Below are 16,518 nucleotides of genomic sequence, written 5' to 3' on the forward strand. Positions count from 1 at the left end.
CGAAAAGTGAATGCTTTGTGTGACTGAGTTGTTGCTGCCACTGATACCATCCCTGACGAGGTGGTGCAGTGCATGTGGCGTGAAGTAGAATACCAGCTGGACATTCTGCATCTCACTAAAGGTGCTCACATAGAAGTGGGGTAATTTTTTGTAATAAACTTTCTGAGTTGCTCTTTGCAATAAAATTACCAAAAAATGTGCAGGTGTGTTCCTTTTAATTTTCCATCACTTCAAAATCCCGGAGGTTCATCATATACGCCCTGTATAAGATCATTTCTCCAACATGCCAAAACTGGAAGATGTAAAACAATGGATAAAAAAAATAAAGATGAGGAAGATGAAGACACCAGTTTTGATAAAAAAAAATGAACCAAATCGAGAGAAGGCTGTTTAGCACTACACAGAAAGTAAATGGAAAGTGAAACAAGAACACTAAGAAGCCTTGGGAAAGGCATGAAGGATGTTTTAAACCTAACAGAAGAAACAAAAAATTCAAAGAATAAGCAGACAAGCTGAGATATAAACAGCATAGAAATGAGATCAACAGAGAATCTGAGCAGACAGAACGCAGGATGGAAGATGAATGTGAAGAAATGTTTGGTCATTGTTGCGAAACTAAGCAAAATGCAAAGGACTAGATTTAGAATATAATAGTTACATTTCACTGCTAGAAGTACTGTAAGTGCAATGCTTGCAAGTGTGCATACAACACGTTCCGAAATGCCTGCAGGAATCATGGCAGCAGGTGTGACTTTGCACAATGAACTGTGGGGGATGTTGTTTGCTGAATATCACCCATTGCCTTTAAAGAAGTGATGAAACTGGTCCGGGATGCAAAGAATTGGACACACCGTGGTCACATTTTGGGTCTAAATTTCTGTTACTTGTGGATTCTGTGTGTTGAAATAAATGTTGGGCATCGTAAAAAATCTGTGGATTGAAAAAAATCGAAGTGACTATTTTCACCAGATTTTAAACTGCACCTGGCCTGTTACACGGATGTGTGTATTCCTTAGTTGTTGATGTGTATGAAGCTTTCGTCGGTGTGCATTTAGTTTCATTCAGGAGACGAGTAGGTACTTTTTTCGGCATGCAATGGAATTGGAAAAATACTGTGAGGTGTTCCAACATGGACTAGTGCTGCTAATATGTGACATGGCGTGAGTATGAAGGGGTATTACATTCCTAAATGCTTTCATAGTTAGATTAGGCATGTCAGGTGTAGTGCCATTCGGATTACCATTACTTCTGTAGAAACTCCGAAAAACCTGATCATGTAATGTCTTCAGCACTTTCTGCTATTCTCACTATCTGGTGACAGTAGTAGTAGTCAAACCCATTTTTAATTTAAAATAATTTCTTAACAGCAAGTTCAGCAACACTGCCAATAAAATACAATGATATGGCATGATGCAGGCTGTTGAAAATAACCACATATGCTGTTCTTAGCACCTGCTGAAAATAGTCCTGGCCTTGAAAAAATATATATATTTCGAAATTTTTGAGGGTTTACGGTCGGTAACCAGCCGAAGAAAAACTGCATACTTTACACCTTCTTTATAAACAAAGCAACATTTTTCCACTTTCTTGTTGTGTGCAGCTGGTCGCCAGCACTGTATTATTGATTTTTCTTTATTCCAATTTGCACAAGGCATCCTCTAGTTTCATCAGCCCTGTCCAGTTCGCTGCAATTTTTGAGTTTTGAGTCTCCTTGCACTTGCACGCCTAGTTGGTTACATTGTGCAACACAGAGTCGTCTACTTCGTTAGTTTGGAGTCAAGTAGTGTATTGATATCAGCACTGTTTGCATTCCATCCCGGAGCGGTGTAATGTGTGCATGTGGTGCATGCTAACTAATCAAATGACAGTTTAAAGTAACATACAGGCATTTGTTGATTTTTCTGAACTTTAGCACCGCAAATGACAGTTTAAAGTAACATACAGGCATTTGTTGATTTCTCTGAACTTTAGCACCGCTATCCATCTACTTGGTTGAACATCATTTCCTTGCACCAGCTTGACACAAATACACCTGCACTACACCGAGTGTCAAAAAGTGCAGCATACAATTAATACAATATGACCGTTTAGTCTTTACCGAGACCTGGAATAATTTGGGTGGAACTTAATATTCAGAAAGGTAAGAAACTTCTTCTTGGTGTCTACTACCGCCTGCACAAAAACTCTCCCCTACATATGCTTGAAGCTTGCAGGGATTCGGTGTTGGCAGCCATGAAGTGTGGTGACTTCAATTTTTCAATTGACTGGGAAATTGCTCAAATGACAAATGGTTTATCGACTCTTCCATACACAGCATTGGGTTGAAGCAACATAACATGCACAAAACACGATGTGAAAGTAATTTGGACTATGTGCTGGCAACACTGTGTGAAATGGAGATAACTCCACAAAGGAACTTGCTACCCTCAGACCATGCATCTCGATGTCGCTGTGCACCTCCCGTCCACAGTTGAGAAGGTCAAAAACCCCCAACCCCAGAACGGACTGCACCACCTGTGGCGAAAAGCCCTTTGGAATGAAATTCGCAAAGCAGTAGATGCCTACCCCTGGTTTCTGCTGGAACAGGAAGAGATCAATGATGCCATGGAGATGTTTGTGGAAGTTCTGCATGCTGCAATAAATGACTTTGTTCCCACCAAGAAAGCTTGCTCTGCGAAATACTCTGTTTGGTTTGATAGTGAACTAATACTGGTAAATGTCTGTTATATCGGAGATACATTTCTTCATTTTTACAGAAGAAACTACTTACGGAAATGAGTTTCTGTAGTATTTTGAAAGTTCTTGGAGGTATTTTCTCACCGTAGACAAAGCGACAACATTATGCCATTGTTTCCATTATGTACCTGCAGATGGCGCGAGTATCGAAAGTCATGCTTTTTTTTCCCCAGAATTTTATTTTTTTAACTATGCTTACCTAACCTTGCCGGAAATGGTTCGTGGGGCTATCGTGAATGGTTTTTGGGGCTATCCATCAATGGTTTGTGGGGACTATCGTGAATGGTTTTTGGGGCTATCCGTCAATGGTTTGTGATGACATAATGAACACGAAAGTAGGTATTTTTCGGTTAAGAAGGTTGAAAAACTGCATACCCACTCCAAATCGACAAAACACAAGGACGACGTGAGATGATCCACAGCTGTGCGTGCCATATTGTATTCCGCAACGGAAGAAAGGACCCAAAAGAATTACTCATAATGTGAAAAATCGAAGTTATTTTCGTGTAAAAAGCACAATGTTCAACTATGTTCCGCAATACACAATTGGTAAGTACGAATCATTTAAAACTGAAAATATTCGATAGAAATGGGTCTCCGATATAACAGACAATTACCCTAATACTTATTTTGAAAAACAAGAAACAGGCTTGGAGCTTGTGGAAACAGTACCCCCAATGAACACACTTATAAAACATTGTGATATTTGGAGGCAATCAAAAAACCTATTCAAAAATACGTATATTCATTATGTAAATAATTTAACATCAGAGTGTATGACTGATCCAAAGAAGTTCTTTTCGTTTTTGCATTTTTTGTGGCTTTCTACGCTATTCAGTAGCTTCTCTTTTACATGTAAGACAAAAATTGTGCGGTACTATTATCGTATGGGTGAAACACCTACGAATCATATATTTCGGACTTCTTTACATTGCTAACGCGTTGCGGAACATTTCTTAAGGCGAAATAATGCATTTCTAACTAAGATAATGTTTATTTTCTCTATTTACGAGTACTTACTGTTACTTGTTGTTTCGAATCTGTAACACATTATGGCCGTGATAGCATACTGGTTTAGGGGGCGTTCTGAGAGTGTTTTGTCGATTTATGCAGTGGTGCAACCTCGTTCACCGGAAAATATCTACTTTCGTGCCCCTATTTGAAATTATGCTAATACGTCGCATTTACGTGTAGAACTTGTAAAATAACCTTGCGATTTACCACGTTCATTGTCCATACACAGCAATTCGGAACCATCTTTCTTTCGCAATTCGTTAATGCTCTTCCTTTACGCACAATTCTCTTGCAACCTTGAATATTGACGTCAGACGAGGAATGCCTACGTGGTTAGGTTAGGCCTGTTAGGTTAGGTTCCATTAGCATACATACAAAGACAAAATAATATTTTCGCTAAGAGACGCGTTACCTTTGTATTGCCTAACATGCAAAAGGTCTCTCCTGTGACGTCAGAACACAATGTTGCTAGAGTGTTGTGCAATAAGTGACACATATTTGGGTCGGAACCATCTTTCTTTCGAAATTGGTTTATGCTCTTCTTTTACGCACAACCATCTTGCAACCTTGAATATTGACGTCAGACGAGGAATGCCTACGTGGTTAGGTTAGGCCTGTTAGGTTCCATTAGCATACATACAAAGAAAAAATAATATTTTCGCTAAGTGACGCGTTACCTTTGTATTGCCTAACATGAAAAAGGTCTTTCCTGTGACGTCACAACACAATGTTGCTAGAGTGTTGTGTGATAAGTGACACCTATTCGGGTGGGAACCATCTTTCTTTCGAAATTGGTTAATGCTCTTCTTTTACGCACAACCATCTTGCAACCTTGAATATTGACGTCAGACGAGGAATGCCTACGTGGTTAGGTTAGGCCTGTTAGGTTAGGTTCCATTAGCATACATACAAAGAAAAAATAATATTTTCGCTAAGAGACGCGTTACCTTTGTATTGCCTAACATGAAAAAGGTCTCTTCTGTGACGTCAGAACACAATGTTGCTAGAGTGTTGTGTGATAAGTGACACCTATTCGGGTGGGAACCATCTTTCTTTCGAAATTGGTTAATGCTCTTCTTTTACGCACAACCATCTTGCAACCTTGAATATTGACGTCAGACGAGGAATGCCTACGTGGTTAGGTTAGGCCTGTTAGGTTAGGTTCCATTAGCATAAATACAAAAATTGTAAAAACCGCTCTCTCATGTGACGTCGGAACACAATGTTGCTACAATGTTGTGCGAACACAATGTTGCTACAATGTTGTGCGATAAGTGACACCCATTCGGGAAAAATGGCTTGTTCCGAACTCGACAGGTGGTTCTAGTGAAAACACGGCGAGGCTGAAACACTGGCTACGGGGTTGCATCGTCTTAGCACACGGAACATTGCACTCTCATGTAAAAAGCAAATGGCGTGAGCAGAAACAGCGTGTCGGACAGAGATTTTCGCAGAAAACAACACGCATTCACATTAAAATGGATCAAATCTACATTCAGGAACTTCCAAAACGCTCAAGAAAATGATTTCCATAAGTACTTTCTCCTGTAAATTTGAAGGAATCCGTTTTACCCATACGATAATGTTACCAATTGTGCTTCATGGTCGGAGAAGTGGACTGATATGTTTTCACATTGAAACTCTTTTGAGTGTACACTTATTAACATGGGCTCTATGAGGGAGAGTGTGTCTTTTGTTATGCGCGTGGGTGTAGTTACAATTTGCTTTTGGGCCAAAAGTGTTTATTGTGGCTTCAAAGTGCAGTTTCCGTCCTGTATTTTTTAGAAAATCAATGTTTAGGTCCCCACATACCACAATTTCACATGTATAACTACTTAATTCATCTAACAATACTGACAGATTTTTTTTATAAATTCCAAATTAATAAAAATATTAACTACACTTTCAAAGATAGGATTTCTGCACCTGTATTATACCGTCGTGTCCGTCTTTGGTAACTGAGCGATCATTAAGACACACGTCTTTCACTTACATTAACAACACGTGCGTTGAACGGGGCATAGATCAAATAGAATGGCACAGATTATACACTAATAATGGCCCCGTCTAGTTCGCTGCACTTTTTGACACTAGGTGTAGTGCAGGTGTATCATCTATCACAGTGGTAGGCTGGTGGGTAGGTGTAAGGAAATGAAATGACGTTCAACCACAAGTTCTACAAGTTCAATAGAAACTGCATAGACTATGGAACCTGCGTGTAGTTCAATCGATTTTCAACAAATGCCTGTCTCCTGCCTTAAGCGTTCATTTAATTAATTAGCACGCACGGACCATACAACACCACAGCACACAACTTGTCGCACCATATCCATAACGTAGTAAGTTTGTGATAGTGCGAACTGCGAATGATGCGCAGATGAACGAAGTCAAGAAGCAAGAGTCAAAAAGTGCAGCGAACTAGACGGGGTTAATACGACCATCAGCAAAAGGAGACCGCTGCACCATCTCTTGGCCACCTATAAGACTACAATTTCCATAGTTTCTCTTGTTCATGGACCACTTTTGTTTTGTGCAAAAAGTTGACTCAGTTGACTGTTGTGTTTAGTCTGTGACGTAGTCTCTGTATAGTGGTGTCTATTAATGTTTAGCAAAGAAATCGGTCTTTTTTTTTTTGCGTAATAGTACGGTAGTGGCGGTTTCAATAAAAATATATCTGAGGTGAGTTTATGTGAAATATATTAAAGTTGTTGAAGTTTCTGTTTTGTTAGTGATTTGCTTCTATTAGTTTACAAAGGTGTCATGATGACACACGTTTTGACCTGATCTGCAAGAACAACAAGACTGAATTCTACAGATAACACTGGAGAATCAGTAATGTGCGTTTAATATATATTTATATTTGACTGCTTTCTTCAAGAGTATTCTCTGTCTATGTTATTACTATTTACAGAGGGGTAAAACTGTCAAAGCCGGGAATCTGATTTCTTCAAATTAACAGGAGAAAGTACTTACGGAATTGAGTTTGTGTAATTTCGGAAGGTCGTAGAAATGTTTTCTCGCATTTTGCAATGTATTTGGCCGCTAATTCATGTATTTTTCTATAATAATGTCCGTCCGATGCACGAAAGCTGTTGCTTGCATTTCCATCCCTGTACTTGAACAGGATGTTGCGAGCATCTGATGACGTAATCCCCGGCAAGTGTTTCCAAACACACAGTTTTTTCACTATATTGCCCAACCTATAGCAACGTAACCTAACCTTACAGTGATGGTGCGTGGGGCTATCGTGAATGGTTTTTGGCGCAATTCGAGGGTGGTTATACAATCCAGAATGTTTTTCGTGGCTATGCGGGGATGGTCATATTATCCTGAATGGTTTTCCGGGCTATGTGGGAATTTTTCTGTTAAGAAGGTTGAAACACAATGCCAGTCAAGATTTGCCCGCCATTTTGCATGTTCAGGAAGCGAGAAAAGAACGAACAATAATTACTCGATATGTCGACAATAGATACTAATTTCGTTAAAAAAAAAAGAGCAAAATCCCTTGTTAAACAATCTTTCGCAATGCAGAATAAGTAAGTACGAATGTCAGCAATTACAGGATAAACTAGTTACAGCAGATTCCTGGCTTTGACAGTTTTACCAACTCTTAATATACGTATCAGATCCAAGGTAAATGCGTGTGTATGTATGAACTTTGAAAGTTACAGCAGTTGACAATAACCCTTGGCAGTAAGGCATTTTTTCTTTGTCATGTATATCTGACTATGAGGTAACAGTTCCGTATATTGGAAATACATTTCTTCATTTTTACAGAAGAAACTACTTACGGAAATGAGTTTCTGCAAGCTTTCCAACGTTCGTTGAGGTAGTTTCTTTCATCGTGGAATCTATTTGACCGGGAAATCATGTATTTTTCAAGAGAAATAACTCAATTGCCATTGCTTTGCTACGTGAACTGCATGCTGCGTGCGTTTGATGGAGTAACCCCCTGTCAGTGTTTCCAACCCCTTTTTTTCACTATGCTTGCCTAACCTAACCTAATCCGAAATGGTTCGTGGGGCTATCCGTCAACTGCTGTGCATAATGGTTCATGGGGCTATCTGTCAGCTACCCATGCATAATGTATAATTTCCAACGGTGATAGTAGGTATTTTTCGGTGAAGAAGGTTGGAAACACTGCATAACCACAACGTGAATCAAGATGTGGCCGCCATATTGTGTGTTACGGAAGCGAAGAAAGGAATAAAAAAAAATCACTCTGTATGTGAGAAATTGTGTTTGCTTTCATGTAAAAAAGCATAATGGCACCTTGAACTATGTTCCGCAATACATAATTAGTAAGTATGAACCATGCGAAACACAAAATATCAGATTTTAGCGTGTTTCCAATATACGGAACTTTTACCAGCTATGATACACCAAACTCCATCGCATTCATTTTTGTTTGAATAAAGTTTTTTCATTTACCCGTGGTTAGGGAAGAGGTGGACGGAATAGCGGTTCCGAATCTTTAATGGTTTTCGGAAGTTCTACAGGAGTATTAAGAAGTTTTCAAGATTATTGGAATCGATTGTAATCCCCCCTTGCACCTCACATCACGTGACTTAGTAGTAACCGTAGTACAGATCAATGTTGCTGACAGAACGCTGAAATTACAGTCCTGTAGGGAACCATATTGAAAAGCCTTAACAATTTTTTGACAATATTGATTGTACTTTTGTACACATGAATCAGAAATTACCACCAACTTAGAGAATGGACAATGATAAAATTCTGAATTTTAAGCTTGGAAATACTAATTAGCACAGCTAAAAGCTTTTGTTACTGGAAAAATTATGATTTAAAATGTAACTTCCACAAGCATTCTTTCTTGGTTTCCAATCGACTCAGACACAGTTTTTGTGGATTTTCATGCAAGTTTCAATTTGGGTTTTGACCTTGTGATCAGGTGTTTAAAGCATTTAGGGGCATTATTTGAATACTAAGAGACAGAAATGTGACCCACCTAACCTACGAACGATAGTATTGAGGGATATTGACTAATGCCAAGAGCCCTCCCTATAACTGACCCACCTGACCTAAAAATGAAAGCATTTAGAGCGACAAAATACCGCTTCGCATCTTGTGCACTTGACATAGATGGCAGGAACAGTTTTATCGTAGAGGACAGTAAATGAACGGCTGCTCGCAAACAAAGGAACATATAGAAGTATATGGAATTTTAAAATCATACTCTGGAAAATTTACAGAAATCCATCACTAAAACTGAAGTGTATATTAAGAGACACAATTAAATATTGAACCATGGAAAAATGCCTCTGCACCATGATAGATTTAGAAATAAACAATTGTAGTTTGGACCTCTTTGAATAAAAAAAAAAAAAGTGAGTAGATAGAACTTTCCGAAAACTAAGAAACAACTGTCATTTACACGTAAACAAGAATAGTGGCAAAAAGAAAACCTTCAAAATATTTTGATTTATACATCACACGTCCACTTTCATGCACCAAAGGCTAATTGGAACTAGACCTACATTTTAAAGTGGGATCTGAATTACTATGTGCCTCCTCTACCATGTATCATATCATAACCCAGGGCCTCCTTCATTACAGACCGATGATGTTACCACAATGCCATCGGGGAGGCCCTTTTGTCATATTTCTAGATTATTTGTACATTTAGTTATTCCAGAACATGTATAGGAAGGCACATTGCACAGTGGTTTGGATTCCACTTTAAATTGTAGGTCCAGTACCGATTAGTCAATCTGTGCATAAAGTGGACTTAAAGCAAAATTTCTTTTCAAAGAAACAAGGCAAGAAGAACACGACCTTTGTTCACCCATGTGGTGTTCCTCAGAACATACATTTCTGGTATGGTAAAAGTCCAAGGTAGGTGTAAATGTCATTTACAGGGTGGGAAATAACCTTTTGCTAGGGGTCTGCAGGGAAAAGTAATAACAATTAAGAAATTATGGTAATACCAAATGTTTACTACTACAATTGTGGTTACAAAAACAAAATTAAAAGTTAGTTCACGACAAACCACCTTGCTTCAAGGCAAATGCTAAAACCAAGACCTTCTTCGGCGAAGTGGCATTGACTTCTTCAGCAGTTCTGAATGGCCGGGTGCATCACCGGACCTGAATGCAGCAGAGCACTTTGGGGCTATTCTGAAGGATGCAGTTGAGTCCTTGATGATAGTGGAACGCGGACCGGACCGTTATTCGCAGCCAACACTCCTTGGACATCTGGAACAAGTTCTCCGTGACATGGAATGGAATACGGACTGTTTGCGAATCTTCTGAGCTCCTACCATGATTGTCTTCGTGCTGTGAGAGAAGCAAACGGTGGACATACTAACTTTTAATTTTGTTTTTGTAACCACAATTGTCGTAGTAAACATTTTTTATTATTATAATTTCTTAATTGTTGTTACTTTTTACTGTGGACCCCTAGCAAAAGGTTATTTCTTACCCTGTATATAGAAATACGTAATGCTGTGTTGAATATCATTAATTCATAAGTTGGTATAGATCGACCACAAGGAAAAAATCTTGGGACGAAAAGTCCCCACGCAGCTTTCCCTTCTTCCCTTCACCTCGGGCCATAAGGAAGCATGATCCACTCTCTCCCTCCCCTACTCGCGGGAGTACGGTGCACAGGAGTCGCAGGTCTGTGCAGGTTGTTTTGCTTGTGGTTCCACTATAATGAATAAGGTATTACGCTCATAACAGCAAAACAGTTTAATGGTTTTCAGGTATGTAGCTATGTTGATCAGTCTGATGGTGACAAGAAAGTTTTAAAAAATATAATTAACACCCTATTCACATATTCCAATATAGGTGGTAGTGGTTGTGTGTGTGTTTCTGTTCAAAATGAACCAGAAAATCAAAAATCGTGCCAAGTATGAAATGAGAGCTGTCTCAGTTTTAACAAGCTAGGAAAACTGGACCTTCTGAAATTCATTAGCCCCATCTAGTTGGTTGCATGGTGCAACACGAAGTCGTCTAGTTCGTTGATTTGGAGTCAAGTAGTGTATTTGGTGTCTGCACTACCTTCCGGAATGGTGTATATGTGGTGTATGATCAAGTGGTGCATGCTAACTAATGAAATGACCATTTATAGCAGCAGACAGACATTTTTTTGAATCTACTGAACTTGAACACCACTTTCCATCTAGTTGGTTGAACGTAATTTCCTTGCACCGCTCTGACACTGGATAACACCTGCACTGTACCGAGTGTCAAAAAGTGCAGCCAAGTAGCCGGGGCCATTGTTTCATGGTGGTGAAGTGATGGACAAATCAACAGGGAGATGGTAGTGTAGGAAGCTGGGGGGAGGATTGGTCAACATCCATGTTGAAGAATCTCCTGACTGACTCTCTGTCATTGTGGATGAATTGCTGCATAATATGGATGAAGTCAAGCAGTGCAATTGACATGTCACCACTGATGAACTCCAAGCATATTTTCCACATGTGTTGCTATCCATACTGTATGGCGTTACCAGTCATCTCAATTACCAAAAGGTGCATGCCATGCTTGCTTACCATGGAACACAGACACACACAAAATGTGAGTGCATTGACATGATATGCAAAGGAAGGTCATGACTTTCTGTCCTGCATTGTAACAGGAGATGAAACTTGGGTTGCCTACCCTAGGCTGGAGACCAAACAACAATCCATGGCATGGGATGACATGATGTCATCCACATCCTCCCACCAAACCAAAGAAAATAAAGCAGACCCTCTCCATCCACAGGGGGTATACAAAAACTTGTCTCCCAGTATGATAAGTGCCTCAGGGTAAAAAGGTTTTGTTGAAATAACTTCTTTGTTCTTTTTTTTAATTGCCAAATTGGTACTACTTTCTGGACTTGTCTCATATACCGTGCGTTCATTTCGATCTGCAGCCGAGAGATCGGGAGAAGCGTGGCGGGCGGCGCTGACGGAGATGCCGACATTTGCGGCCTGTAATGCCCGCTTATTTTTATAGACATATGCAGACATTTATATAAATATTGCAAAACGATCACTAACCTGTGTTATAACACGCAAAAGTTCTTCTGTAATTCATCCAAGTTCTGCTCTTATATTCACAAATAAATACGCTTTAGAAACGATGTTAAGAGCCACAGATAATAAAACATTTTAATCATAGTTTTGACCAGTAACGTCCTGCTTAAGTTTATATCCTTGAAAGAGTTTTGTGCCGATGGGGATCGTTTGGAGGTTTTGAATGTGCAACACTGTATCAAGATTACGCTGTAGAAGAAACCGTTAAAAGTCAATAGTGTTCGTGAGCTTCCTTGCAATCCGAAATCTCCAAGCTCGAGTTTTTTGTTCCTTCGCGACTAGATGAAGACAGAGTTGTAAATATAGTGGCGAGCAATGTAAACCACGAGCGTGTTAATTTCGTACTGTGCGCAAGAGTGTTATTCTTGGTTACTTGCAGTTACTTGTTTGTGTTATTGTAGTGTGTATGTGTGACGTGTCAGTGAGACGATTGGAATGCCAGCTGCAAGATTCACGTTAGAACAAAGATTTTTTTATGTATGACACGTACGTACGTGAAAACAAACTCGTGTCGAGACGTGTGTAGGTAATTTGTACAGAAATTCCCATGCGTTTCAACTCCACACAGAGATACGGTTAGACATCTTGTCCTTAAATTACGAGAAACTGTATCGTTAAATTTTAAAACACCTAAGCAAAAACGACGGATTCTAACCGAAGCAAAACTCGATGATATTGGTGCAGCGTTAGAACGTTCTCCAAACAAACCTCTACGCCGTGTTTCACAAGAGGTGGGCGTGTCAAAATCATCGGCACATACAGTCACTAAGCTACTAAAATAAAAACCATACTCTTATAACACAGGTTAGTGCTCGTTTTGCAATATTTATATAAATGTCTGCATATGTCCATAAAAATAAGCGGGCATTTCAGGCCGCAAATGTCGGCATCTCCGTCAGTGCCGCCCGCCACGCTTCTCCCGATCTCTCGGCTGCAGATCGAAATGGACGCACGGTATTATAGAAAATATTTTGTTATTCTCTTAACTTATGTGTGAAGTGGACAATGTAGTGTACACATGTGATGCATTGTTTTATATTTTGCTCTTTTTCTTCCTTTACTTTCAGATAAAACCTATGGTTGTTATTTGGCACATGGTATATTGGAGGCGATTCTTTAAAATTCAACATGGTGAGAGTAATGTCTACTCCTACTGTACAGTCTGTGGAATCTCCAGATTCGGGACAAGCCCGTATTCCTGAAGCTGATAGGATTCTGATAGAGTCCAATGTTTCACCAGAAATATCTTCAAACCAAGAAGAGAACGTCAGCTCTTCAGATGATAATGTATGCAGTTCTGACACTTCACTCCCAAATGGCATCGACCAACAAACTTCTGGACTTGTAACAAGTATAAGAATAAGCAATTCAGTTTCTAACACTTCATCATTGCCCAATGGCATTCGTTACGAATCTTCTGAATCTGCAACCTGTTCAGGTGTTAGTACTTCCATTTCAAGTGATACTGTTTCATCGTATCCAAATTGTTCAGAGATACGTAACCGCCATCGTCGCAGACATTCATCTGGTGAGCAAGTATTAGCTGAACGGCGCAGATCTAGAAATAGCTTGCAGATGCCCGACTCTCCTAGATGGGATTGGTCAAATCATAACCATTTTCGGTCTCACCCCTTTGAAGGTCAAGAAAACAGTGAAATTGCCAATGAAGGAAGAGATTTGTTTTTAGGTTTTGTGCAGAATGAATTGGAACGGAACCATCTACAAGTACCAGAGTGTTTAACTCCAGAGAATACACAAGAAGATGTGTCTCTTGTAAGGTAAGTAAGTTTAACATTTATTTCATGCATGGTTATATTGTTTGAGCTGGTACAGTAGAGCAATACATTAGTCTTGTTAATGTCAATTTATACAATATTGTATTGGAATATCACCCACTGACATTGGATTTCCATTAATTTTGTATACTTGTAGCATTGATCTAGGTAAGAAACCATAGATGTGGTTTCTTCTCTTCTTAAATGGAAAGCTGGTCATGGGCCATCGAAGTGGACTAGCATTTAACGAGAAACATGATGGTATCCTCAGTTTTATTGTATCTTCATATTTTTACATAATTAATTGCTTTCTCAAAGTTCATTTGCCATTGGATTTGGAATAATTAAGATAAGAGAATGTTTGATTATGACTTTTGTAGGTGATTGTTCAAGATGTAGAAAAGCAAATATTGCCAGCCATACAGCCCACAACCTCTTTGGCGGGAGAATATGAAGGTTAAGTAAAAGCAGATGCGTGTTTCGCATGCTTTATCTGGAACTTTTCAGTTGAAGTTTGGTGTTGGGTTGCCAGTTATGGTCAGTTATCTATGATGAATCGCCCCAGTGCATCGAAACAGTTCATCTGTCGACCACCACATCGTATCATTATTAATGTGTCAAATTTTGATTACCAAAAGGTGGTTGCAGGGGAAGAGTGGAAGAACCAGAACAAAATATGTCTTTTTTGAGGTACGCACAGTAGAATAAAATTTTCTTGATCATTTACATGAGAGGAAGCGATTGTAGTAAAACCGCCAAAATTAAAAACGTAACAAGGTGTTCGATTTCCGGGGAAGCACACACATGATTCCTTCATTCATGATTATCATCATCGTATCCTTTAGCCATTGCACAAACTTCAGTAACAAGTTCTACAGTAATTGCCTCTGTGTGAACTTCAGACATTTAAAACTGAATGTAAAAATGTAATCGCACGATGCTCTGCAACACATCGCACCGGCTGGAGGTGCATTTCGGGTACTTGCTAGAGGTCCAGCCCTTCAGAATGTCCCGCCCCAGGTAAAAATCATTGTTTGTGCCCAGTTTATTGCAGGTTTATATGACCCTGGCTTGGCGGTTCCAATAAAGCAACTAATTTGATTTTTTCATAACTTCATGGGTTGTTTTGACATACTTAAAAGTATCCAAAATTATTTAAATCAACTATAGTTCATATGCAATGTTCGTTTAATTATATATTCGTATCCTTTAGCCATTGGGCAAACTTTAGTAACAAGTTCTACAGTAATCGTCTCTGTATCAGCTTATTTTCAACGAATCTGTGCAAGCTTGTAGGAATGTACCACTACTACATACTACATTTTTTCATTCACTTTGATCATTGTGGTGTCCACAGGGGCATGCTGATAACCTTCTATATAATAATAATAATAAAATTTAAAAAACGTTGTTTTTCTTCTTCCTTTCATTATTTTAATATGTTAATTTTACTTCAGTTGAAAGCTCTGTCATTCAGAAACAATTAGTTTTCGAGCTACGATTTAAGTGAGTTTAAATTTTATTTTAAAAATATAGAAACTCAAGAATGTGTGGTGCAAGGGGTGCGGTGTGATATTCTCTTGGTCTCCTATTCATCTGTTACAGATGTACTTACGGGAATCCCCGATGGTGCAGTTGTAGCCTCGTCACCTTGTAATCAAGGAGTCCCAGGTTCAATACCCGGTGGAGGCACATAGTGGTTCGGATCCCATTTTAAATTGTAGGTCCAGTCCCGATTAGCCTTTCTGTGCATAAAGTGGACTTAAAACACCAAATCATACAATATGAACCTAAGTCGGCCATTTTTTTAAAAAATGACAGTATTGATCTTAGTTTATATTTCACAAACAAGGAAATTAATTTTCTACGATATAATTTCTTCTGACTGGTCAACATCTTATTCAATTTTTGCCGCATTTTTATTTCTTGAGTTAATCGCGATATTGAGAATGAATAATGATTAGATTAAGTAGATAATACTACAACAACAATAACACACTCATGCGTGGCCCAGGATTCGAACCTAAATCCTCCCCTCCCCGATTTCAAAATATCAGATGCAAGTGCAAAGGAAGTCAAATCCTTGCTTGCAGGCATTAAAAGCATGTTCCTTACAAGCAGTTTGCTATGTGTACAGGCATTTAAATGTGCAAATCATTTATAAAAAAGAATGCATTTTACTACACTGCTTAAAATCAAGAAATGTTATGTAATATTTGCGAATCATAAACGCAAGAACTAAAATTAAAAAGATTGTCTGGTTCCAATTTTGCATTGGTATTCCATGTAGAAGAGGGGATAATGTAACTGGCAGACATGTGAATAGCATTTTACCTTGCAGGTATTGTACGTACAGGGTGACAATTAATGAACTATATGAAATAAAACGGAAATTTGTGACAAACCATGTAGTACACAAACTGTATTGCAAATGTAAACGGCACTACAGACATTCGGATTTAGGTTATGACATGTTCGATATGTCTGCCATCTCTGGCGATGATGTGGGGCAGACGAACAGCAAAATTCTGCATGACCCGCTGAACATTGATGCTGTCGATGACCTCCTGAATGGCAGTTTTCAGCTTGGCAATGGTTTTGGGGTTATTTCTGTACATCTTGTCCTTAACATAGCCCCCTTCCAGTGGCCTCTGGGTACCCCAGAGCCAGAATGTGGTCCCCAAAATACTCCTCCAGGACATTTTCACTTGCAAATGGCCGACATCAACACGTTGCGTGCACATACGCATACGAATTCCCATCATGCCCTGTGGCCAGCCACGCAGTTTGGACATCATCACATGAACCGTTCAGAAATTATGACGGTTTTATTTCATATAGTTCATTAATTGTCACCCTGTATATGCTTCCATGAGTACCAGGTTGTAAGATTCCGTATGGGTACAATCGTTCTAAATTGCTGCCTATGCCTTTCAGGTGATTAAAGAT

General features: G+C 39.1%; 2 protein-coding genes across 3 annotated transcripts in view; one reads left to right on the plus strand and one right to left on the minus strand.

The window, feature by feature from the left end:
- LOC145995223 (uncharacterized) overlaps positions 1 to 5,806 on the minus strand; it is a 32,412-nt gene extending 26,606 nt beyond the window's left edge. The window contains exon 1 of the mRNA XM_083131788.1: positions 5,677 to 5,806. The gene's annotated coding sequence lies outside the window, so the exon portion shown is untranslated. The remainder of the gene's footprint in view (positions 1 to 5,676) is intronic.
- A 523-nt stretch (positions 5,807 to 6,329) lies between these two features.
- The window catches only part of LOC145994757 (uncharacterized), a 50,697-nt gene continuing 40,508 nt past the window's right edge, over positions 6,330 to 16,518 (plus strand). For both annotated transcript variants that reach the window (XM_083130996.1, XM_083130997.1), the window contains exons 1-2: positions 6,330 to 6,429; positions 12,862 to 13,572. In XM_083130996.1, the coding sequence (XP_082987122.1) occupies positions 12,923 to 13,572 (650 nt within the window). In that variant the 5' untranslated portion in view covers positions 6,330 to 6,429; positions 12,862 to 12,922. The remainder of the gene's footprint in view (positions 6,430 to 12,861; positions 13,573 to 16,518) is intronic.

The sequence above is a fragment of the Lepisma saccharinum genome, chromosome 11, assembly GCF_977018435.1.
Source record: "Lepisma saccharinum chromosome 11, izLepSacc3.1, whole genome shotgun sequence".
Taxonomy (NCBI): domain Eukaryota; kingdom Metazoa; phylum Arthropoda; class Insecta; order Zygentoma; family Lepismatidae; genus Lepisma; species Lepisma saccharinum.